Source organism: Podarcis tiliguerta, assembly GCF_965153285.1.
Source record: "Podarcis tiliguerta genome assembly, chromosome: 3".
Classification (NCBI taxonomy): domain Eukaryota; kingdom Metazoa; phylum Chordata; class Lepidosauria; order Squamata; family Lacertidae; genus Podarcis; species Podarcis tiliguerta.
The window spans coordinates 41,881,692-41,908,491 of record NC_139536.1 but is presented as its reverse complement, the minus strand read 5'-3'; the positions used below and the strand labels follow the sequence as shown (position 1 = coordinate 41,908,491).

The window sequence follows — 26,800 nt, the reverse complement described above, 5'->3', positions numbered from 1 at the left end:
TGCTCAGAGAAATGCTCACATACTCCAAAACAGGAAAAACACAACACCACAACATAAAAACCCAGAACCAAAACCCACCCAAACAAACAAAAATATAGATTTAAAAAGATGGGAGTAGCAGATGGCACTGGGGTGCCAAGAAGGTTTCTGTGGTGCTTTGGGGTCTGCGGGTACCACATTAGGGACCCCTGCCCTTATTGTTTAAACAGTTGATCATGGAACCAAGCAGAGGGAAGGCAAATCTGTACTTAATTCAAAATGGTGTCCTTGAACTGATTGGAAGCAGTGATCATACAGCTATCAAATTCAAAATACATTTAAGTGAACAGTGGTGAAGGTTGTCCAACACAGTCACATTTTACTTCAGATAAGGCCATTTTACATCACAGTTTACTTCAAAATAATGAGGGGACTGGTGAAAATGTCCTTATTTGAAGTAAAATGTGACTGTGTTGGACAACCTTCACTTGTGTTGGAGAAAGGAAGGAGGAATCGTTTGACCAGGAATTAATTTAAAGGGAAACAGTAGTGAGCTACTGGGAAGTTATAATCTTTGTGTCTCCCTGACCCTCCTGACTTTCCCTTTCTGCTTCGGTCCCTTAAGATTTTGGGTGTACCTGTTATGGGGAGAGAAATTAGACTAGGACCAGGTCGAGAAAAATGGATCACTTTATGTTGCATCTTTAACAGTCCCTTGAATTGTCCAGACATTACCGTACTTGAACTAATTCTTATGTAGGCTCAAGAGCCCATAGCTCGGTGACCTCAGTATTAAATATTCCGCCTATTAAGAATGTAAGAAAAGCTCTGCTGATATTAGACCAAAGGTCTATCTACTCCTGCGTCCTGTTTCTCTCAGTGACCAGCCAGATGCCTATAGAAGTTGTATTTAGTTGATATTCAGAATCATGCTGCCTCTGATTGTGGTGGTGGTATACAGCCATTGTAACAAGTAGTAACTGATAGTCACCTTTGAGCTGTTTGGTTCAGTTATGCATGCCTTGATATGATACGATTCCTGAAAGACAGGATTCCAGTTTCTTCTTTATAGGAATATAAAAAGCTGTCTTATACAGTTTAAGTACTTAAGTACTTAATTTGTTCCGGTACAGGTTAAGTACTTAATTCGTTCTGGAGGTCCGTTCTTAACCTGAAACTGTTCTTAACCTGAAGCACCACTTTAGCTAATGGGGCCTCCTGCTGCCACTGTACCACTGGAGCACGATTTCTGTACTCATCCTGAAGCAAATTTCTTAACCCGAGGTAATATTTCTGGGTTAGCAGAGTCTGTAACCTGAAGCGTATGTAACCCGAGGTACCATTGTACTGAGTTGGGGCATCTGGGTCAGTATTGTCTAGACTTGCATACCTTCAAACATTTCTCTGATGAAAATGGGGTGTCCTATTTAATAATAATTAATAATAATAATAATAATAATAATAATAATAATAATAATAATAATATAATTCTACCCATCCATCTGACTGGGTTGCTCCAGCCACTCTGGGCAGCTTCCAACACATATAAAAACACAATTAAACATTAATCATTTAAAAACTTCCCTAGAAGGATTCTTTCTGATGTCTTCTAAAGGTTCTATTGTTATTTATCTCCTTGGTTGCATAACTCCATGCCCTCCAACATTTCTCCACTGAAAATAGGGACATCCTAAGGAAAACGGGACGCGGGTGGTGCTGTGGGTAAAACCTCAGCGCCTAGGACTTGCCGATCGCATGGTCGGCAGTTCGAATCCCCGCGGCGGGGTGCGCTCCCGTCGTTCGGTCCCAGCGCCTGCCAACCTAGCAGTTTGAAAGCACCTCTGGGTGCAAGTAGATAAATAGGGACCGCTTACCAGCGGGAAGATAAACGGCGTTCCGTGTGCTGCGCTGGCTCACCAGATGCGGCTTGTCACGCTGGCCACGTGACCCGGAAGTGTCTGCGGACAGTGCTGGCTCCGGGCCTATAGAGTGAGATGAGCGCACAACCCTAGAGTCTGGCAAGACTGGCCCGTTCAGGCAGGGGTACCTTTACCTTTAAGGAAAAGCAGGACATTCTGGAAGCAAATCAGAAACCAGGAAGGCTTCTGTAAATCCGGGACTGTCCCTAGAAAATAGGGTCACTTGGAGGACCAGCACTTGACTGGCAGCACTTCTCTAAGATTTCAGACTAAATTTTCTCCCAGCCCTAACTAAAGACTCTGGGGAGTGAAACTGGGACCTGGTGATGGACGTTCAACGCCAGTTATTTTAAGGGCAAATGAAAGGCACAGGAATATTTTATTCTGCTTCAAAAGAATGTGACAACAATCTGAATAGGGTCAGTGTAAAACAGAAGAAAGAGCATGAGGCCACCCAGACTTTGCTGGACTGCAGCTCCTATCATCCCTGCCCACTGACCATTCTGCCTGGGGCTGATGGGAGTTGCAGTCCAACAGCACCTGGAAAGCCAAAAGTTCCCCATCCCTTGTTTTAAATGTTTTATATAATACAGTAATTGCAACACATTGTTATTAAGAAATACTAGTAACTGCATAGTGTGGGGTCTGTAAGATATAACTATATTAAGCTGCTAAAAAAATTGGACAGAGTTTTAAATTGTAATTCAACACAGAAGTCTGGCTTGCAGTGGTGGTCTTAAGTGCATTTTTAATGTGTGTAAATTAATGAAAGCCTCTTTCAAAATAAAGTGGCTCTCACAAATTTGATTGGCTAAAACGCAGAGATATATATCTACTGTGCCTCATTCCAGTTCCACGTAGTTTTTCTTTCAACAAGAACATTAAAATATCAGAAATAGACATGTAGCGTTGGGTCTGATTGTTTTCTTTTTTTGTTTCAGAGATCATGAAAGAGTTAAGTTAGAGGGATAAAGCAAAATCTTCCATGTGTGTGGCCAAGCTTTCTCATGGGAGGTAGTGGAAAAGTGCAATCAGTCAATAAATCATTTTATTTGTATGTCGCCTTTTCAAAGTTAAAACCATGCTCAAGGTAAGGTAAAGGTAAAGGGACCCCTGAACATTAGGTCCAGTTGTGGCCGACTCTGGGGTTGTGGCGCTCATCTCGCTTTATTGGCCGAGGGAGCCAGCGTAAAGCTTCCGGGTCATGTGGCCAGCATGACTAAGCCGCTTCTGGCGAACCAGAGCAGCGCACGGAAACGCCGTTTACCTTCCCGCCAGAGTGGTACCTATTTATCTACTTGCACTTTGACGTGCTTTCAAACTGCTAGGTTGGCAGGAGCAATGACTGAGCAACAGGAGCTCACCCCATCGTGGGGATTCAAACTGCCGACCTTCTGATTGGCAAGTCCTAGGCTCTGTGGTTTAACCCACAGCGCCACCCACGTCTCTATGCTCAAGGTACTTTTTGATGTTTTGCTTATTATTTTGTTATATTTGCAGTTATGTAACTTTTTTATATGCTGCATGCTCAAGGTAGCTTGCAGCATATAAAAAAATTACATAACTGCAAACATAACAAAATAATAAGCAAAACATCAAAAAGTACATAACCAAATTGAGCAATTTCCACATAAATCATGAGATCCAAAATAAAGATACCAAAATTTAACAGCAACAACAGGAACAATTCCCCCCGTCAAAACATTCCAGCCCAATATTTTGTTCGGCAGACTCCGCTTTTGTAGCTGGAGTCAGTCAGGGTGAGACCAGGTGGGAAAAGGCCTGCAAGGCAGAGATCAAGTCTTCCAGAAGTTAAATACTTCATGAAGTCAAAACTGGGTGACTTTAAAACACGGGCTTCATGAGGGGGTTTCTTTTTTATTATTTCATTTCTGGCTTTTTATTGAGGACCAATAAGACTAATCATAAATGTGGACCCTGCAACCCATTCACTTAATATGACACTTTCCGTATCTCTGTGTTTTAAATACTGATATAATCGTTGTTATTCTAGAGAATGCATTTTAAAAGTAATTCTGTGTTCTGATGCAGAGTTTCCATAATCTGAAATCATGGAAGAATAGACTGAATTTCCACCTTTAATTTTAAATATCGTAATTCTTTTGACAACCCATAACTGTTGATAATGTCTCTTAATGTAGAGTGCTAACAGTGTTTATTAATTTCAGAGGTAATGGAATATAGCACTTTGCTGAATTCCTCCCCCCCCCCCGAATGACAGGGGAGTATTTTACAAAAAAATCAGTATTTTTCAACATAAATTTAATTTATTTAATTACCTTTGATTTGTTACTTAAATAAGTGCATTGCCACATCTCAAGCTATATTAACCATAACTATCTGGTTTTATTTTACTGAAAAGTAATAGCATTGCTTGATTCAAGCAGGGTATGACTGATAGAAGTTTTGCTTTCAAAACCTATTTCATCAAGCTGTTTGATCTCAAAAGCATTTTTCAAATACAAGCTAGTAGGTGAGATCTGTGCTGGTGGAAAATCTTATGGATAAGACTGTCAATGTTTCATAAGAGGCTCATCTATAATATGAAAGCTGCTTTCCATCATGTTGAATTGCAAGGCGTGGGACCCAGATAGAACTATGTAAATAGGAATAGGCTTTATTCTCAAAATCAAGGAATTCTAGGGGTAGGAAGAAGTTTTGATAGGCTACTTTCTACCATAAAAATGAATGGTTACCATTGTTCACTTGGAGGCACTGCTACAGTGAGGGGGAATCCTGTTGTCCACCTCTGGCAGTGAGTGGTCTACGCTTCCCTGAAAGGAATCCAAATGAACAGGCACAACTAAAACACAAGGGTTTCCTAAAAATATATATGGTAAGTTCTCTTTTTACACAAATCCAGAAGCTTCAAGTTAGTCATATGAACGGACATTTCCCTAGGCTAGTATAGTATTGCTTAATACAGGGTTCTTCAGCAATTGGATCCCCACATGTTGTCAGACTACAACTCCCATCAACAAAGGATGATGGGAGTTGTAGTCCAATGATATTTGGGAATCCAAGGCTGAACAACACTGATCTAGTATAGTACTGGTAGATCTCATCTTACATGGGGTTAGGTGCCTGGCTATCGTACGTATAAACAACATTGCGTAAAGCCAGAACACCCTATAAAACCTCAGCAAATCCTTCCAACCTCCTTCGGTGACTCTTCTACGTCCTCCACAACTCTCTCTGGCATCCTCGGATCTCTCTCGAACCACCTCTAAAACTCTCTACGTCTACAGCCTCCTCTGCTTTCTCTACATACTTCATGCCTCTTCAGCCACACCCAAATGTTCCTCCAATGCCTGGTGGCATTGCCAGCCGTTCCCCCCTCTGCTCTCCTGCCCCCTTTCCTCTGCTGTCTGCCTTTATTTATTTCTCAGCAATCCACATAAAACTCTGATGGTATAAGAGAAATCTGCATTAAGTGAAATCCATGTACAATACAAAACGCAAGTTGTGTACCTGCAGGGTCTGCCTATGCATTCAGGATCCTGACAGTACATACATAGGCTCTGTTTGCCAACAACCCCACCACCCAATGAATACTTGCAGGTTGAGATTGGGGTAGTGGACATCATCCTACTACCCCTCTATCTGCTCATTTCCCTGGTTATTGACTCTGCTAAAAGTATCAGAAGACCTAAAATGCTAAGAATGGTGTGATTTGTTTGATTATTTATTTTATTTATTTTAAAACTGTTTTCAAGTAAATGCAAATGGATGGGACAACTGATCAGTCTGGGCAGGCACTGAAGACGGGTTCAGCTTAAGGTGTGAGAAAGAAAATCAATCAGCATAACAAGTTCCAATGGAAAGTTATGGCCAAGGGCAAAACTTTAGGACTCTAAAAACAAATCCTACAACCCACAATTTTCCATTAAAATGGTGCATGTGAATGATGCTCCAAATCAACAGATTCACAGCAAGTCTGACATTTGCGTCTCAAATTAGAGGAACAACCCCACTGATTTCAGTATGGGCTTGTTTTGCAAAGCAGCCTCAACGTTTTTGAGAGGGGGTCATAAGGCTCTATAACAGGACTATGAATTTGGCCTTGGCTTGGTGTACTAATTATGTAACAAGCATGGCGATGAATTGCTGAGCAATATCAGTGCCTCCAGCCTACTTAGGTTAGCAGGTACTGTTGGAGGCCAAAAGGCGAATGAGTTAAACCACCCAAGACGTAAAATAGAAATAGCTCTGAAAGGCACAGCTTGGATAGCTTTATTGTTGCTATGAAATTGAATACATGCATTAAAAAAAGAAGAACAACAAGCGTCAAGTGTTTACTGGGCTTTTAGGAGACATTTATAGATCCTCACAGACGCACCATGATGTATGCAGAAACTAAAATTATATCCAGATATGCTCACGTCTGTTTTGGAATCATTAAATGCAAGCAATTCAGGGCTTGAAGAAATTTAGAGACTGAGGTGATTTTCATCTGAAGATTTTCTAGTCATTCATGATTCATAACTAGGGTTAACGCAATACATAGAATCCTGAAGCTTCCCTTTCCTTGTTTGCTTAGACGGTCACCCTAAATTTACTTACTAGAGAGTAAACTTGATTGAACTCAATAGGGCTTATTTCTGTGTAGAGCTGCATAAGATACAACACTGAACCTGGAAGTGACCCCAAAACCTCGCTAAATGCCTTATTAAAAGGCCAGAGCAGGGATGGAATTGGGATGGGGCAGGGCTTAATGTGCTGGGGTGTGTTTTTACATGCTCCGCTGACATGCTCAGGGGCCAGGAACCCATGAGCAAAATGGTTGTCGACTGTATACAAAGCAAATGGCAGGTTTTCATAAATACTATAGAGATACCGCTTTGTAGAAATCTTCTACTTTGATACATCTAAAACTGGAGAGTGACATCTTTCTGGACCTCTTTGCCAAAAGTGTGTAGATGTCATTTTGCTACCTCCCTTTCTTGGTTTCTTACTTCAGAGAGAGAGAGAAAGAGAGCGAGAAATGTAGGACATACATTTTACATTAATTTTCCAATTATTGGCCAATATGAATCCAGGTTCTTCTGTTTTAATGCCATCCCAAAGGTTAGCACTGTCAAAAAAGCATATCATTCTATAGTTTTGAAAAGGCCAGTTATCTTCCAACAATGTTTCTTTTTCACTAAGGAAAAATGTCAGCTATGGACCTTTTGGTTCAATAAATGCTTTAGGAAGATTAAATCACTAGTTAAGGAAGCTAAGCAACATAGGGCTAGAGTGTTCGACTGAAGTAACAGGAGAGAAGCGATGGATCAAACAGCTTACTGGGTATATTACAATAGTAGTATATTGGCCTTGAATGTAGGTATGAATATGTGTTAATACTAGAATTTGACCGAGGTAAACAGAACTGCTGTCATTCCTGGAAAGTAATTGACAAACGAACATGATACAGTATAAAGAAAATGGCTTCAAATTCGTATGGGGACCTGTGTTTCATTTTACTGAACTCTGCCCTTCCCACCCTTTAAGTAACTAAATTTAGGTCAAAATAGGAAATCAGAGAGCAGTTTAGGTAAAAGACATAAACAATGGAAGGTGGTAGTCAAGGATTAGGGATTCACTTGGAACACACACAGTCAGATAAGCGAAGTGCCCAACTTCTGTTGTGTCCTTTGTCAAGCTACCCTGTCTCTATATGAAGGCAGGTTGGACAAAGATGGGGAAAATATGTGCAGGCAGCTGCCAGGCGCAATGCAAGCTTTTCTCTTATCCTTCTTCTAGTCCAACTTCTGTGAATATGTTGACTATGCTGGAAAATGAAAATAGGGACATCCTAAGGAAAAGCAGGACATTTTGGGATCAAATCAGAAACCAGGATCGCTTCTGTAAATCCAGAACGTCCTTGGATAATAGGGACACTTTGAGAACCTGGACTTGACTGGCAGCATATGGTAGGATGTCCCTGTTTTCATTTGAGAAATGCTGGAGGGTATGGTGTTATCTGACCCACGAGCCGTCTGAAGGCAATCCTGTATATCTAAGTTGGTTTTAATCTTTTATTGTGTTTTTATATATGTTGGAAGCTGCCCAGAGTGGCTGGGGCAACCCCGTAAAACGTGTGGGGTATAAATAGTAAAATTATCATTATGGAATGGGATGTCCCTATTTTCATCGGAGAAATGTTGGAAGGTATGGTTTCTGTGTTGTGAGTTTTGCCAACCGGCTAACCTTATTTTGCATCATTTAGTTACACTTGAAATAATTTGAACAGCATCTTCATGTATGTTTTTCATGGAACCATAGAATTGTAGTATGCCAACTCATACCAGCCCTTCTTCTTGTATGAGAAGGGCTTCATGCCATCCAGCCAACCAGGTGGTGGTGGTGGTTTCTTCTGTTTCTGACACACAGAATTCAGGCTGGTGAGAGGTCTGAGGACTGGGCTCTTTGAAGAATCCAAGGGCACTGCCATAGCCCACAAGGCCTTGTTTCAGGGCTTTCTGCTGGTTACAACTTCTCTCCACTGGAAAGACTCTCCTCCCCAGAGGGGAGGGGAGTGGTTGTGGATGGGAGCTCCGACCCCGCCCACGCAGGGGCGGGAGCCCCTGCCTCTTCCGACTCACCTGGCCGGCGCCACACGCCCAGGAGGCGGCTCCCACCTGGAGCCGCCCTTAAGGGGGCAGGCCGAACCTGGAATATATGCTGGCGCCGGCCCCCTCCTCAGCCTCTTTCTTCGCAGCCGCTTCGAGAGTCATCCTAATCTTCCCATTCATCCATCAACCTTGGGGATTAAGATTGCTTTAATAGACAACAATGTATGCAGCTCATAGGGTAAAATGTATACAGCTTGTAGAGTAAAATTATCAGGGTACTTATTTACTATTTTGTGATTAATTTTCTATAGAGTTTTTATAATTTATTTTGACTAACATAACACTTTTTGAATAGTTTAGCAAGAGTCAGTAATTAGTGGTTGATAATATTGTAAGACAACCATTTATTATTAGTGTGGTGTTATAATAGGAAGTGCGCTATGTAAAAATCTTTAATATAAAGCTGACTTCATTTGGGATATCCAGATAATAATATCACTATAGAAAATGTGAGTATAGGGACAAGAAATTCTGGGGGATATTTAATATTTTTTCAATGATAAGTTCATTATCAAATGCTGCACATTGTATATAAAAATTGCAGCTTAATACTTTTACAGTTGCACTGCAGAAAATGTCTCTTTTTTAAAAATAGAAAGTGTGGCAAACCTTAGCTCTCAGTATCAAAACCAAAGTATAATTTATTTAACCTACCAAATTGCTAGTTTGTATGATTCTCCAATAGCTTTGCAAATAGCACCAAGGTGTTTGGGTCCCACATGTCAGGAAGTAGGCTGGATTTTTTATGAGGTGTTGGAAGTTTAAAATAGCTAGTGCTAGGCTTCTTATATGTTTGTTAATTTCACTTGGGCATTTAATAATGAGTATTAACATAATTATGATTGGCTGCTTACACCAAAATGCTCCACAGGTAATCGCACTGCACCCAAAGACTTAGGAACGACAAACAGTTCTTTGTGAGCCAAAAGTGAATTTATGAAACTGAATTGTTTAACACAAATAGTTCTTTGTGAACCTTGTTAATTTGCTGATAGACTACAACATGACTTGTGTTCTAAACAGAAGAACTGTATGGAAAAAGAGGATTGTATGTAACATGGACCTTGCTTAACTATTTGCTGGTTGATACAAACAAATCTATTTGGATTATTCCCACTTCATTCAAGACAACAGGGGAGGCTCCTCTAATGGGCAAGTGAGACATTGCCCTAGCAAAAGTCTGAACCCCCAGAAATCTTCAAAGCCTCTGCTTTTATGTAACTATTTTGAAAAATACTGATTTCCCTTTGGGATTCTTTCCTCTCCAGAGCTGCTCAGAAGTTGAACTTGTCATCCAAAAAAAAGAAACACCGGCCTTCTGCGTCTTCTGTTTCTGAATCTCACCTATTTGCTACCAAATTCAACACCATTCTACAGACTTCCCCTCCACCTGCTCCACCATGTTTGCTGAGGGCAGTCAACAAAGTAAAAGACACTCCAGGACTGGGCAAGGTAAGGATTAACCCACAGCCGACATCTATTTTATTTTTCTTGTAATGGGAGAAAGCATATTTGTTGCAGCTACACAAATGTTTATTGTAACTAGAGCTTCTTTCTGTGACAGTCATTGCTGGTGTGGAGTGCCAGCGCTACTACTTCTTTTCCTGCCTATGGCAGCCATTTTGTGATCACACCCAGGACACTTTTATCAATATATACTTAAAAAACAACAACAACAACAAAAACACTGATTGTAACAAACATTTACAGTGCATACCATGTTCAACTGCTTACAAATAAGCAGTGCTTTTTTCTGGGAGGACGCAGGGGTATGCATACCCCTAAACATTTTGTGAATTTTGTACTTTTGTCCATTTACTGTATTTATTTTTCCTGATATGAACTCTAAAATGGTGGTTTTCTTGAGTCAAAATGAGAGTACCCCTAAACATATTTTTAGGGGGGGAAAGCACTGCAAATAAGTCTCAGTGGAACTTATTCCCAAGTATGCGTTCATAGGGTTGTAGCCTAAAATTATGAAGAGAAAATGTTCATGTTTGTGTACAGTGCCCATACACACAAAACTGGGGGCCTTTGATTTATATATTTGTTTAGAAAATTTATAATTCGATTGATCAATTTTCCAGACAGCGTACAGATCAATTTATGTACAAACATGGCTAAAGCCCATAAACCAGTTAAAAGGAAATATACATAGAAGCATTATCATTAAAAACAAATATATAAGTCAATAACACTTTAAAACAAATTAAATTGTGTGTTTGAATAGGCTTGCTGAAACAGGAAAGTGTTCAGTTAGCATTTAGAAGAATATAGTTACCCACCTGTCTAATGTCAAGAGACAGGAAAAGAACAACTCCTTACAAATGTGGAATTGTGTGGCACTTGTAAAAGTGCAAACTCCAAAAATTGCAGGGATTGAGTAGGCATGTATGAAGGTGATTCCTTAAGTAAACCTGTCCCGAGCCATTAAGGGTATATTAAAAGGTTATACTGATTGTTAGAGTTGTTCAGCGGAGTCCTTAATCTGGCCCTTGTGTAGAAATGAATTATTTCTACTGCAAGAATGCACTTCAGAGCTTCACTGCGGAACAGTCTTAGGTACTAGTTACAATAAGATAGGTGTTACAAAATAACAAAGCAACACATTGCAAACAAGCAACGGGGCTCAGTTATTTATGCAGTTCAGTAAACTTTCCTCTCTCTGGTCCCAGAGGGAGATCCTAAGCTTGTTCATCATTGCAGAATTTCTCTGCAACCGCTGCGGCTACTAGTCATCTCCAACAAGCACACACTGGCCTCTCAAGTTTCAGCTTCCTGCTGCGACAGCTCTGCAGCTGGTGTTTCCATGTTTCCAGAGATGAGTCATCAGGTAGCTTATCTCATTGTAATAGAAAAAAATACCATCATTCTCTGACGCTTTTGCCAGAGTGGAACCTTTTTGCCTAAGGCAACCTTGCCATTACAGCATTTTAAATACAGTGCATTCAAACACAGCATTTTATGTACTTTAACTTATAACTTTAGCAATGGTTTCCCTGTAACATGTATTCTGATAATATATAAGCACTGCTGTTTACGTTTGGTATGCTTACTACAGAAAATGCCAGATAACAGTGATATAGCCTCAGGCAAACAAGCCTGCTGCATAAAGCGAGAAGCAGCTCTAGAGAGGATGTTTTGGCACATTTCTTCATGTGTACTGGGACACCATGCACTTGTACAGACAAATCTAATTTAATACATTCCAAAATACTTTAATTCAATTGCTTAATATATGAATTTGAATTAATAATATACTACATAGTCTGTAAACTAACTTGTATTTTCAGCTAATCATAATTCAAAGTATGTGTGTAAGTTGGTAATTTAATTTCCTCTTAGAACAGAAAAAGGTAAATGTAATCTCTTCATCTGAGCTGGTCTAGCCTGTGTCTATTGATGTCTGAGCAGTCAAGCTCTTTGAAAACTTCTACAGGGTTATGATGCCATCCTGCTCTCCTTGCTTTCTATCAGTGATGTTTCTGCAACTTGTTCTAAGTTAGAATAGAAATAGGTCTTTGTGCAAGGCTGAAAGGGTGAGTATATCAGGACTAGTAGCTGTTTAGGATGGCAATAGATAGCTCAGACGTTGGCTGTGCTGGAGAAAGGGATAATCAGTAAATAGAACTAGGAAGAAAGAGAAACTGCCCCATTAAGAGACAGAAGGTTAATTTCCCCCCGATGTACCCCTGAAAAATACAAAGTGTGTCTACCAAAATATAAACAAACTCTTCCTCCCTAGTATGCCACTCGCGAGCCTTTATATGTTACATTTGAAAGATGTTCAGATGCTTTAGGTAAAAACCCTGAGGAAAGTTTCTAGAGGTAGGGAGCAGTGGCTGAGAATGCCTTTTCCCAGTCTTTCTTTTCCTTTGTATAGTCAAGGACAGGGGTCAGCAAACTTTTTCAGCTGTGGGCCAGTCCACCGCCCCTCAGACCATGTGGTGGGCCGGACTATATTTTGGGGGAGAAAATGAACGAATTCCTATGCCCCACAAATAACCCAGAGATGCATTTTAAATAAAAGCACACATTCTACTCATGTAAAACCACGCTGATTCCCAGACCATCCGCAGGCCAGATTGAGAAGGTGATTGGGCCGCATCTGGCCCACAGGCCTTAGGTTGCCTACCCCTGGTCAAGGAGAAGTATCAAGAGACTAATCTTTGGTTGACAATAGTGTAAAGGTGAAATCTAACTTTATATTTCCCTGTTTTCATTTCTTGAAATGGAGAGGCCAGAAAATGCTCCACACAATTTAGGGGATGAGATGCATGAACTATGAGATGAATGAACTATGGACAACTCCACAATACCTTAAAAACCTTAAGGGTTTGAATTGAAAACCCTTTAGATTGAAAACTCTTTAGATTGAAAATGTGTTTTCAATCTAAAGAACTGTGAAAGCAAATGAAATTGTCTTTGGAACTTTCTGTCATTAGCTGCTCACACTGATGGAGAGGCAAGCTTCTCTTGTCAATGGTGAGAGCAGCTGCAGTGCCCTTCTCCCCACAAAAAATCCTTGCATTTCCTAACATGTATGTGGTTCTGTCCAGCCATTCCATCATAACAGAAGGAACAGCATGCTGACTTTGTATGTCTATATCTCTAAAAGCATTGTTATATATGAGTAAATATATGTATCATAAGAAACGGCCATAAAACATTTAGCTAAACAAGTAAAATATATACTGCATATATAAAATATATACGGCATATATAAAATATATACTGCAGGATGATCTGGATTTAAGAGAATGTAGTGTGTATCTAGGGGATGAAGATATTGGGTGGACTGTTTCAGAATAATTAGCAGATGGTAAGTACCAAACCACATTAATCTAACAACTTTCAGTTTTAATTGGTGGTTAATTATTGACACAGCTAGCCCTACCTGCTTGATATATATTTGCAATACAAATAAAGATTTGGCTATCATCCAGGTTTTCAGAGACACTAAAGGTTCTTTTTATTTCAAAAGAGGGAGACACAATAGAAAGTATGTATTGACTCACATGTTGCCACGGGGTAACATCTTCCATGCTGTGACTATCTCTTCGCAAAGTATATTGAAATTTGGTTGGGATCCCAAAGCAGTATTGGTTCACTGTTATTTTAGCTTAATTTCACTTTCTCTGCTTTCTAATGCCATCCTTCTGTTGCTTTTTAATGACGTTCCACCAGTGTCAAAGGCATTGCTGCAGCTGGGACTCAAAATCTTAATGAGGAGCAACGCGAGAAGAAAATTGCATGTCATGGGGTCTTCTCTGACCCTTCTCTCTCTTCTGGATCAATTCCCAACCAAATCCAATTAAAGTAAGAGGTGTATGCTGCAATGAGCTGTATAGTGCAAATTGGTTTGCCATCTCACACAATGACACTCATCTCTGCACACTCATCTTGTCCAGAGGTGTTTCAATTTGTATCTGCAGGCCACTCTTGCAGGCTTGTAGCCAGATGTTTGTAAGGGATTCCCACATAATTTAATTTTCTTTTATCGTCAAGTACCCCCTCTTCCATAACAAACAGCTGTGCTTTTTCATTCACATGTCTTCTGCATTTCAGTCACTATGCTATTCTTTGGCCTGTTCTGTATGTGACTGGGTGACAGAACGTACAGTTTGGATTTTGGATGTGAAGAAAGCTATTCTATCAGAAACTGCAGAAATTAGAGCTGATTTTGAATTCTTGTCTATGTTGAAAAAAACATTTCCACACCATTTTAGATAACACTAGATGCTGTGTTTATATTATTTTAATGGTGTGCATACTTGCAGAGAGAATTTACCATCCATCTACAACGGAGAGACAACAAGAGAGAGGAAAGGCCAGGTACTGGCAGGGAATCACAGAATGTTCTCTTATTTCAATTTTTGGTTAAGAAGCATTACTTTCAGGGAGATGCTAGTTCACTTTTCCAGATTTTTGGTTGCTGTGGGGGAGATTAGGCTCTAGCAGAAGGGTTTGTGGATCTGGGAGCTTTTTTATTCTTTTTGACCACAAATATCTTTCACAGTGTATTAAGCTTTTCTGAAACCTGCGTCCAGCTTCTGAAACATGTGCTGCTAATATTCATCTTGAGAACCTTAAAAAGGAAGCAAGAGGGAGAGCTATCTTTCCTTCTGAAGCTTCAGCATTGGGACACATAGTAAGTCAAAAGTTAATTGCTGTAGGACAAATGAGAGCTTCAACCATTATCCCTTGGAAACAATTTCTGAGAGGAAGAACAAAAACTGTTTCTCCTCAGAGTTACCATGGTTACTGATGTAGGAAAAAGAAGGAATACCCCATGAGGCATTTTAAGAAGACATGTGCGTTCATCATTGTAGTCAAACCGATTGTTCTATAAATTAAACAGTTAGTTCCACTTGGAATGAAAGCCAGGTGGCCTTTAGCCCTCAAGTCAGAGTGGCCCCGTAACAGAGATATTCGTCAGGAAACAGGTTTGATGGATCTGACTGAGGCCTTTGTTGGCTAAGTTCAGTGTGCACTTTCAGGAAAATGCTTAATACCCTTCCTTACACACTTTTTTTTTAAACACACACACACAACTTTAGTTCTTCTAAATAAAGGAAAAGAGCCATGAACACAACTTAATCTCTGACGTCACCTTCCTCATTAGTTTCCCCAAACTTTCAATGTAAACTTTTTCTTTCTAAATAAAAGCCTTTGTCAATGTCCTCCCTTATAGTGTGCGCTAGGTTGTGTCTCTACCTGGCTGCACCAGGAGTTGTGTGTGTGTTAGGGCATGGCAGAAAAGCCCCAGTATGGGCCAAGTTATAATTTCAAAAGCAACGAAAGAAATGATTTAGAATAAAAATATAATGTTTTTTTTCATGACTTACAAGATAACATATATAAGACAGGATTGTGGCATGAGTGGGGGAGAGGGCATGTATTGCAAATTGGCATTGAGACCCACCAAATGATGCTTGGGCCCTGCTGGACATGCATGTTTGTGTTCTGTCTTACAAATGTGGTAGCCATACGGCATTTCCTTTTAGGCAGAGTGGGGAACCTCAGTCTTTGGGGCTGAATGCGACCGTCCAGGCCACTCTGCCTAGCCTTCAGGACTCTCTCCAGGCGACTCCCCACATTTTAGGATACATTTCTCACTGGCCCTGCTACTTCAGCGCTTTTACCTAGCTGGAATGTGCCCTGAAACAGGGACATTCTTGCCATGATGGAGAACGGAGGAGTGCATGTTTGTGTGTAAATAATAATAATAATAATAATAATAATAATAATAAGCTTTGGCTTTTGCGTGGCTGGAATGAGGCCTATTGGTCAAAGGTAAAAAAATAAATCACATCTATTGTTGTGGCCACTTTTGCCTCTCACCTAGCCTATTGCTGGCATGCATTCTCCAGTAGATTGCCTGCAAAGCCCCAAGCCCACCCTTGTTTTAAAGTTCCAGATTTTCTCTTTAAATAGTGGAAGAGTACAGACTACAATGGAGGCGAACATAGCAAACTGCTACCTTAAATTAAAAGCTTTGGAGTGTTGTTACATATTCCAGCACTTATCTATAGCTATTTCTTTTTTAAAATAAACCACACAACACTATTATTTTTCTGTTTCTTAGATCACAATTTCTACATTCTATGTTTCATAATATATCTGCTTTTTTCTTTGCACTAGCCTAGGCCTAGTTAATCAGTTCTAATTTGCTGTACAGCTTTTGGAGCTGCATTTTGAACACAGTTCTAATTATTTGCTGAGATTTAAATCCCTGTGGAGAAGGTTATTACAAATTAGGAAAGTCATGATCAAATAGACTTAAAGTGAAAAGGTCATTCTAGTATGATGGTGGGTATAGATTTTAAACTTGGTTTCCTCCACACCTGGGATCTTGCAAAATAGACAAGCATGTACAGTATGTATAGTAAGTGTTTAAATAAAGGCTTGAATATGCATCTGCAGCCTTTCTCCTCCCCAAGACCTCAGAACAGAACTTTCCTTTTGTTATTTGATTCCTCTCTGCGTGTGCCCATGAGCTTTGCTCTGTGGAAAGTGGCAGGATGGTAAAACTGTTGGAAGCTTCACTATAGCAGTGCTGTAATAACAGAGACTAATGATCCAACTGAGTCTATTGATTCAGCCACAAGGTCACTCTGCTTTGCACTTCCTTAAAGACATCCTGACTAAATGTATGGCTGGTGGTGCATTGAAGAAGATCTGGAGATATACCTAAATACTAGGGAGGAAGTGTGGCACTTTACTTTTAATTTGACTGAGAGGGGTTTATGCCTGCATGCTTGAGAGGATGGCTAGATATAGGTCTCCTTCAAATGCACACGGCCAGCTTTTGATGGTGCAACTCCAGATGGCTCAGGTATGTGTATGACTTCTGCTATTACAATGTGTAATGCCAGTGATGCGAGGCTTTCCTCCTGATGGTTGCATCCCAGTAAGGTAGCCATTGGGTAAGATATACTCTGGGAAAGTGGTTCCTTAGTGCATGCAAAGAGAGAATTTATATTCTGAGGAAGCGTGTGCAAAAAAGGGCTACAGTAACTCCCAGAAGAGGATGGAACCTGTAAAAATTGCCTTCCTGTAATTACCTTCCTTTTCATATCCTGACATGTGGATACATCTGGAAATTTGGTTTTAAATATTCCCTTCCTTGTTTTATTTCCTACTAGGTTTGTTGTTTTTATTTGTTTGATAGTTTTTTTTAAAAAAAAATGATTCTAATGTTGTTGAGATAGGTTTACTATTTGCTGCTTTAAAAACTGAGCGAAGCAGTGGTATAAAAATCAAATAAATTAAAGGTAAAGGTACCCCTGCCCGTACGGGCCAGTCTTGACAGACTCTAGGGTTGTGCGCTCATCTCAGTCTAGAGGCCGGGAGCCAGCGCTGTCCGCAGACACTTCCGGGTCATGTGGCCAGCATGACGAAGCTGCTCTGGCGAACCGGCACCAGAGCAGCACACAGAAACGCCGTTTACCTTCCCGCTATAAAGTGTTACCTATTTATCTACTTGCACTTAATTGTGCTTTCAAACTGCTAGGTGGGCAGGAGCTGGGACCGAACGACGGGAGCTCATGCTGCCGCGGGGATTCGAACCACATACCATACGATCGGCAAGTCCTAGGCGCTGAGGTTTTACCCACAGCGCCATCCGCGTCCCTATCAAATAAATTAGTCGCCAACTATTTGTCCACTCACTTGCCCACACTCCTGTACTCTTCATGTGCTCTTCCTCATCCTTTTACCCCATTCTGCTGATTGGTGATCTCATAACACTATTACCACAATAGTTGTGGAGTCCAACTATTTTTTCCAAAATCATGGCTTTCATGTAGAACTCACTAGTGGTGGGTATAAATAATATGTGATGCAGGACAACTTTTGAAGAGTGTGTAGCTTTCTCCTTTGGTTCCCTGGGTGAAAAGCATTTTGGGTAATTCCCAGACCTGTTATTTAGATATTTGTTCTTCGCTGTGGTTTCCATTAGTGATAATGATTATTTACAAAGTAGCCATGCAAGTACAATAACTATAAGAAAGAGCTAGATGACCTTTTTAAAAAAGGATATAAATAAATATATAGCTAAACTTGTGTGTTTTTTTGTAGTACTATATATTGTAATTATTCAGCAGATGCCACTTGGTGTGTGAGGATTTTGTGAAGCCGCTTTACTGTTGTATTAAATTGTAGTTCATCAAATCCTCTGGGGACTTTAATTGACTACATTGTAGCATTCTGAATTGATTTCCCTTGGGGACTTTCCATTCTGGGGAAATGTTGCCATTTATTTCTACATTGACCCTTGGATATAGCTTTTCAGAAGGTGTGGTGTTACATTTAAATAAGCAGAATACCTTTTAAAGTTCACAGAAAAGTTTGTTCTAACTGGCTTCTTCTAAAATATTAACTCCTTGCCTCTCTCTTCATCCTTTCTCAGCCCACCCACAGCATGTTAAAATGATCTTCCTAAAGGACACCCATGTGTTTACTTTTTCTGTTGTCAGCTGACATCTCTTCAGCAGTTAGACGCACTAAATGTTAACACCTATTGCCAAGTGTTAGTTAACACATTCAATTAGTTTATATAATGCTGATGATTAAATATCAGGATATGTGTAAGCAATAACAAAGTGTAAGTTAGGAACCTCAGAAATATTATTGTCAGTACATATTTTTTAGTTAGTTTTTAAATATGAAAACAAATATTGTAATCAGCTGAATGATGCATGTACATTGTTTTAAAAAGTTTAATGCCTTCTCCATGATATCTCCAGGCTGATGTAGGTAATATATGTATACTTGTTTCCATTACCAGACAGCAATATTCCAAATATGTAGAGATGGCCCAGCACAGACCTGTAAATTCTGTCCTGGTTTCTCCCACAGGAAAATGCAACATGCCTATTAAAATAGTGTGAAGCTGTGTTTTCCGGCTCTGTGCCTAGATGGCTTTAGCCCAGGTACAAAAGATTAAGAATAAAATTCTGTCGTTGGCTAAGTCAGCCCGCAAACCTTAATCCCGCTCTCTGGCATTTGCCCTTCTCCAAAAGCTTTTGCCACGCATGCAAATAATTTAAACATTGGGTTTTGCCTTTAAATTACTGTCATCTCTTAGGAGCGTGCTGAACTATGTGTTGGCACTAGATCTGACAGCGGCACTAGGGATGTGTGTGCTTGTCTGGCCACACAGAAGGTGGAGGCATGCACACTGATTGATAACAGCATGTGCAGATGTGATAAACATAAGGAGGCCCACACTCCTTTTGGGAAAGTTGAACAGCAACCCAAACGAGGAAGCTGAGCTCCCCAGGAGACTCATACTCAGTGTGCAGTGGGTATCGTGAATCTTTTCAGATTGCAGGGAACAATTTATCATGACGACTATTACGCGGTGCGAGGCATTGCTGAAATTGAACTCCACCAAGCTATTTCCCAGCTTATCGTGGCATATTAATAATGCAGTGATAATAATAGAAGTACAAATTAAAAATAACTAGATAGGGAAGATAAACAGCAGGTTTGAGACTCAGGGGAACTGAGATTGCTTTCAATGAAACAGGACAGGACAATTAGTGTAGGAGGGAAAAAAATATGTTCCACTTCCCTTACTCAGTTCTTTACGTTTGGTAAAGAATTTCTCTCTAAGCATTACTTACTGGTATTTTCTTTTGGATAAAAAATATATTTGTTTAGGCTTAGGATTAGGTATCTGCTGTATTAGGTAGACACGTTTGGTTTAACCAGCTCTCCATAGTCTCATCCTCTAGGTCAGAGGTGGATAATCTTTTTCAGCTGGAGGGCTTCATTCCACCCTGAACAACTTTCTGGGGACTACACACCAATACTGGTTGGCACAAGATGCCAAATGTGAATAGAGCAAGGTCAGAGGCTTCTACACACACACACACACACACACACACACACTTTCTATATAGGCAAGGCATTATCATAGCTTGCCCACCCCAATCCTAGCAGCCTTGCACTTCATTGTGCACTTCATTTTGTCTGTAGACTAAGGAGCCACCCATTACTCAGTATCTCTCTCCTTTGTGTAGTTGCAAGCAGGTATATTGGACCAGGAGGGTGGAAGAGAGCATTCATGGTTCATCCCCTAACTTTTCATCACATTGCTTTATTGTGTTCTGATGTGATCAACTTCAGAGAATCCCACAATACCCTTAAATAACAATATAAATAGGATACAACATCCCAAGCACTCCCAAGTTCCCTTTATGTGTGATTATATATATATGCTGCTTCTGATTAAAATAAGACCAACATGATGCCAACCTAGCAGTTCGAAAGCACGTCAAAGTGCAAGTAGATAAATAGATACCTCTCCGGCGGGAAGGTAAACGAGGTTTCCATGTGCTGCTCTGGTTCGCCAGAAGTGGCTTAGTCATGCTGGCCACATTACCCGGAAGCTGTACGCCGGCTCCCTCGACCAATAAAGTAAGATGAGCCCCGCTACCCCAGAGTCCTTTGCGACTGGACCAGTCAGGGGTCCCTTTACCTTTATATATATATGCTGCCTCTGATTAAAATAAGATCAACATGATGCACAACAGTACTACTCAAAATGGTGGTCCACAGACCTGCTCCGGCCCTTGAGCCATTGGCTGCTGGTCTACAGTGACTCCACCACAGCCCAGGTTGGGTGGGGCACTTCAGGGACCAAATATGGGACCAGTCTCTGGCACATTAAGGGGACAGGAATTGCTCATCCACCACATCAGAGAGTTTGGGAAGCACGGATGTATAATAAAAGGATTGAGTACAATACAACATTAAAAAACAAGTTCATGTACAATAAAGGCAAACCACATGAAGGGAGTTCTGCTCAGGCCAGTGCAGCTGGCCTTTGCCCTTCTGTTGCATATCAATATCAAAGCATTGATCATAGATTTTTGCAGTGGGGTAGCTTATGAGCATAGACCCATATGCAAACGGAAGCTCTGCTTATTTAAAAAGAAGTGACATCCTATTCATCTTTTAAGTAGACAGAATACTCTGCTGGAACAGAGTGACAGAGCGACTCCTCAGGAAATTGGAAGCACTTTGCTCACCTTCCTATCTGTATGCAGCCCTATCTGAGTTACACTGACTTTCTTAGAGAGAAGTTGATTGGTTTCAATGTTTAATACAAAAATGCAGCTAAAGATGAAAAGAAAAGAATCGGCATATAGGCTGAGCAAGCACCTCCTCCGTTTGTGAGGCTGCAGGTATAGGGGTTCAGAATTAGTCTGTCAGCCATAGTCTCCCTCTAGCATGCTCAGCAGCCGAAAGAGCTTTCCCCTTGTTCCTTTAAAGGCATAATTTACTTTGCAAAATAATACATTGTGATCATCCCAGTGCTACAGAAATACTCTTTGTACGAACCGTTTTAAAGCCTCAAGGTCTATATCAGACACTCAGTAGGTTAAATGGGTGGAGGAAGCAAATACTAATTTTGTCTGCAGAGCAATAGAAGACATTGCAAAAAAGAAAAAGGGAGATAAATTTAATAGCTTAAATCCTTCTCCAAGCGTGAACAGCTGAACTATGTGTGGGGATTTTCTCTGTGTTGGAAAGGATAGGATTTTCCTGGAAGGGGGTGTGACACCAGGGCTGCATTGCAACCTTATTCTCCACCAGCTTCTGTGGGCCTTACAGCATACACAAACAGCTAACCATGTGATTAGCAACCATATTATTTATTGCCACATCATGACAGCATTTTTGGATTTGTTTTGTTTTGTCCTGAGATTTCAGTTGGGGAAGGAAGGCCTAAACCTCCCCTCCCTGCGCATTGTGGTCTGATGACTATTACCTACTACTAGTATTTAATTGTTCATGTTGTAAGCATTGCATACAATTATTCTTTCGTCTATGCAGTTCCTAGGCCAATGAAGCACCCACTTTATTCATGTCTCTAATGCAGGGTTTTTCAACCAGTGTGCCGTGGCACCCTGGGGTGCCTTGAATGATGGTCAGAGGTGCCGTGAGCAACACTGTCTTATCCCGCTTCCTTCCTTCCCTCTCTCCTCCGATGCTCCCTTGTTCCTCTGCCTCCCAAAGGCTTGCACAGCAGTTTGTTGCAGCAGCCCTGGCTACAAGCTCCCCAGGCGAATGCTGCCTCAGGGGCTGGCCAGGGGGTGCTGGTTGCCAGGAGCTGAAGTGGCCTCAGAGTAAGCAAGCAAGCAAGCAAGTGGGTGGGTGGGTGAGCCAAGCCAGCCAGTCCATCAGCCTTTGCTTTTGGGAATGGACAGACTAGTGGGAGGCCAGGCAGGCAGGCCCAATGCTGGCCTTTCATAATAATAATAATAATAATAATAATAATAATAATAATAATAATAATTTATTTATACCCCGCCCTCCCCAGCCAAGGCCGGGCTCAGAGCGGCTTACAAGCAATAATAAAAACAAGATGAATGATTACAACTTAAAAACAAAAATAAAATACAACATTAAAATAATGGAACATTAAAATATTAAAATGTAGCCTCATCGCAGGAGGAGAAGGAAAAGAAAAAAGAAAGAGAGGGAGGGAGGGAATCAAATTGGCTCCAAGCCAAAGGCCAGGTGGAACAACTCTGTCTTACAGGCCCTGCGGAAAGAAATCAGATCCTGCAGGGCCCTGGTCTCATGAGGCAGAGCGTTCCACCAGGCGGGAGCCAGAGCCGAAAAGGCCCTGGCTCTGGTTGAAGCCAATCTAACTTCCTTAGGGCCTGGGACCACTAGGGTGTTGTCATTTATGGACCTTGAGGCTCTCCGTGGGGCATACCAGGAGAGGCGGTCCCGTAGGTATGAGGGTCCTAGGCCGTGAAGGGCTTTAAAGGTCAAAAGCAGCACCTTAAATCTGACCCTGTACTCCACCGGATTCTTGTGCTTGCTGTGTGCCTAGGAGCTTAGTGCCTGGCACCAAAGGGGAGCCTTTCCACCATACAGGCCTGGTTTAAGCTAAGAGGTTCGTTTTCTGACACAAACTGTTAAAGGAGCCTTCCCATTCAAGTCAATAATATAATAGGAAATTGTGTTGATTTTTCTCTGATTGGAGCAATTTAAAAATGGCAAGGAGCATCCAAATTCTGATTTGAATTTTTAATTTTATGATTTTTTTAGAAGTTTTAAAAAAGAGGTGCAAAATGTAACTTGATTGCACAAAGGTAACTTCCTTTTTTCAATGAATTGTTGGGTTTATTAAAAATATTTAGATTGTGTCACCAGAATAGGTGGAAAGAAGCACAGCTTTTTCTTTCATGAGAGGTCTGGAGGGTGGCAACACAAGAATGGGCCTTCTCTGCAGTGGCTCTCCATCTGTGGAATGCTCTCCCCAGGGAGGTCCGCCTGGCGCCTTCATTATACACCTTTAGGCACCAGGCAGAAACGTTCCTCTTTAACCAGGCCTTGATTTGATTGACATTGTTTATTGGGTTGTTGTTGTTTTTATTTTGATTATGTACTTTGTGGTTTTATATTCTGATTTTATCCTGTGAACCACCCTGAGATGCTAATAATAATAATAATAATAATAATAATAATAATAATGCATACTGCTGCAGTTTTTTAAACAGAGATTAAGGCTCCCAAAAACTGAGAATTTACAGCTCCATCCTGGCTATGTTACCTTAGGGAAAAAACAAACCAAAATCTACTATCTAGAGTTATTGTAAAAAGGTAATCTTCTGATAATTCTGTTACTTGCCTGTGTTTGCTGGCCACATTTTATTTCATCCTTAAAGCCAGATGCAGCAGATACCCTTTTGCTTAATAGCAGTTGAATAGGATGGCAGCAGAAGATTCGTAATCCTGCAATTGCATTGCACCAAACAGCTGCTGCATCTGAGCAGGGAATGAGGAGGCCTGGCAAGCTGCATCAGCGCGCGGTTGCACATTGCGCCGATGCCAGGAAGGGGATAGGGCTGAAGTGTGGACTGTCTGAGCCCTGAGCCCTGTCCCTCTGGGTTTTTGGTTTTTTTAGATGATGTCCACATGTACTCGGTTGCCTGGTGCAATTACCACCAGAACTCACCATATAATTCAAGTTTCAAGGAACATAGTGCGAACCTTGCAGATTGTAGTTGTGGTCTGTAGTCATTGTAGTCTTTAGCCATGGGTGATTTCTTTGGAGGACTGATTCTCCTTTAGTGAAAATCTAGGTGTGTTTACTCAGATGTAAATGTGATTGTGTTTAATGGGGCATACTTCCTTGTAAGCATCTTTTATGATTACAGCCTTTGTTTTTACAATATTTATTAATTGGTACATTTGCTAAGCAGAACAGGGAAAAACTAAGTAGCAAATGGAGACTGATATTTTATTTACTGCTTTCTAAGGCTACAACATCAGTCTTTTAAACATTTCCCCCCCTGTTGCCTGTCCCTTATATTCTATTTCCAGTTTCACATTTGGCGACATAACATCTCAGAAATGTGATATAGATGTGAATGTTAATTTGATTGTCATTGTGTTGGTGCTGGTGCTCTGGAAAGGCATTCGTTGCATGCTCCTTTAAGCAGCACACACTTGTATGCCTTTGACAGATTGGGTGGGGGGAAGCATCTTCCGATGAGAAATTAGGAGCTTCTGAAAACTAGTGTCTGCAGTCAAAAAGGCTAATCGTACAAATGACAGAGACACGTGCTGGGCTTTCCTCTTTGTCCAGCCTTGATTGAGACAAGATGAGCCTGCTGCTGGCCTTTTGCAGTGGGTAATTTTGCTAGAACAATATCCTCCAGAAAAGGCTTTTATACTCCAGGGATGACAAGTGTAGCAAATTGCTTACAAGGCCCAGTCCTGCAGGCCTCTCTTTCTACATGATGCCAAGCCTTAATACAAGAGAACCACAAAGCTGGAATATAGAGGCTTCTGTTGCTTCTGGTAAGCAACATTCTTTTGTACAGCCGTGCTGAGTTTCCAATCGGATTTTGTGTGCATTAGGGGGATGATGTCTTCATAACAGAAAGAGAACTTTATCTTTTCCTAAGCAACATTTGCTTATTATTCGTGTTAGAGAATATTGGGTGTGTGTCTTGGAAATGCATATCTATTTAATGTAATTGATGGAAGCACAATAATTCTTCCAACATTTCCAGTTGCTACAGATATGCAGGATGTGTGGAGGTTCCCTGCTAGTTATTTTTATCTCAGCTGCAGCCAATGCTAGTCCTGCTCAAAGTATGCCTATTGCAAATAACAGACATGACTAACTTAAGTATATCAATTTCAATGGGTCTACTCGGAGAAATCTTAGTTGCTACAACCCTCAGTCTCTATCCAAGGGTTAGTGTGGCGATTTCCTGTTGTTTTTAGTTTGATTATGTACTTTGTGGATTTTTGGCCAAGGGTCTCTCCCAGTTGTGTGCTAAAGTTTGGAGCATGGAAGAACGCTAATATTTTATGACAAACTTTGTGTAGTTTAAGCATTGTAGTACCCATCATATTTATTTCACTGCTTTATGTATTAATGAATTAGGGGTATTTTCAATAAACGCATAATAAGAAGCCAGTGTGGTGTAGTGGTTAAGAGCGGTAGTCTCGTAATCTGGGGAACTGGGTTCGCTTCCCCGCTCCTCCACATGCAGCTGCTGGGTGACATTGGGCCAGTCACACTTCTTTGAAGTCTCTCAGCCCCACTCACCTCACAGAGTGTTTGTTGTGGGGGAGGAAGGGAAAGGAGAATGTTAGCCGCTTTGAGACTCCTGAAGGGGAGTGATAAAGCGGGATATCAAATCCAAACTCTTCTTCTTCTTCTTCTTGAATTACATGTAACTAATGTATTGTTACATCACACGTAATAGAAATCTTAACCTTAATACAGAGGTGCAGAACCTGTGGCACTCCCATTTGTCAGGGATGATGAGAGCTTTTGTCTAGCCACAGGTTCCCCACGCCTTCCTTTAACAGCAAACTCTATGCCCCGTTGCCCCACTTCTACCTGACAAAGAAAAAAAATGGTGTTAGATGCATTGCATCTTTCTTTTCAAGCAAAGCATCTTATGATTAGAACTAAAGCAGCCTCAGTGATCAAGTCTGTTGGTGCGCAGCTGGGACAGATTCCATTGGCCCAGGTGCATATTGGTATAATGAGGACTTTCCAGGCATATTTTTGAGATGCTATTCTTTTATTATGTTTTGCACTTTGACGCAAGCATAGGTGTGCATTATCTGTACCCTGGAATTATCTTTCTCTCTTCATTCAGCCATGTCTGCTCCATGTTTTTCTCACCTATGTACTCTTTCTCTGCCTTACAATTCTTCTGAAATGTTACTAATTCGTTTTCCCCCTACGAAGTTGTCAGTATCTCTTTTCACAAATGATCTTTATGAATTTCATGCCTAATCAAAACATATCAGCATGATCCATCTATTTTTTAAACATGGTGTATATGCTGAATGATGGATTGCCTTAATAATAAAAAGGCAGGGTATGCTGCTGTATGTAAACTGGTCCCTTATGGTATAATACACTTTTCAGCCTTGTATCAACAGAGTGTTCAACAAGGCTCTCATTCAGAGTAGAAGGGGGGTGGACTCACCTAGCCTGAAGACCAGTATTTGTCTTCATTAAATTGATGGTTAGTTGGTAAAATATACAACGTTTTCTTTGTCCAAATAGTGTGCCAAGTAGAAAAAGACCAGGAGTTAAATATGGGCATTTTAGGATGGAGAATCACATTTCATGACATTAAACAGTTCATTGGAGGGCATGCACTGAGCAGGCTCAAGCCTAAAGCCAAAAGAAATTCTCTATTTTTTTGGTTTGACAGAGTGGAAAATAGCTAGGAGTGTGGGAGAATCACTTGGAAA

General features: G+C 40.8%; 1 protein-coding gene across 6 annotated transcripts in view; it reads left to right on the top strand.

Annotated features, from left to right (window-relative positions):
• The window catches only part of KIF26B (kinesin family member 26B), a 273,118-nt gene that overhangs the window by 165,362 nt on the left and 80,956 nt on the right, over nucleotides 1–26,800 (top strand). For all 6 annotated transcript variants that reach the window (XM_083432077.1, XM_083432076.1, XM_083432079.1 and 3 more), the window contains one exon: nucleotides 9,805–9,988. In XM_083432077.1, coding sequence (XP_083288203.1) covers nucleotides 9,805–9,988 — 184 coding nt within the window. The remainder of the gene's footprint in view (nucleotides 1–9,804; nucleotides 9,989–26,800) is intronic.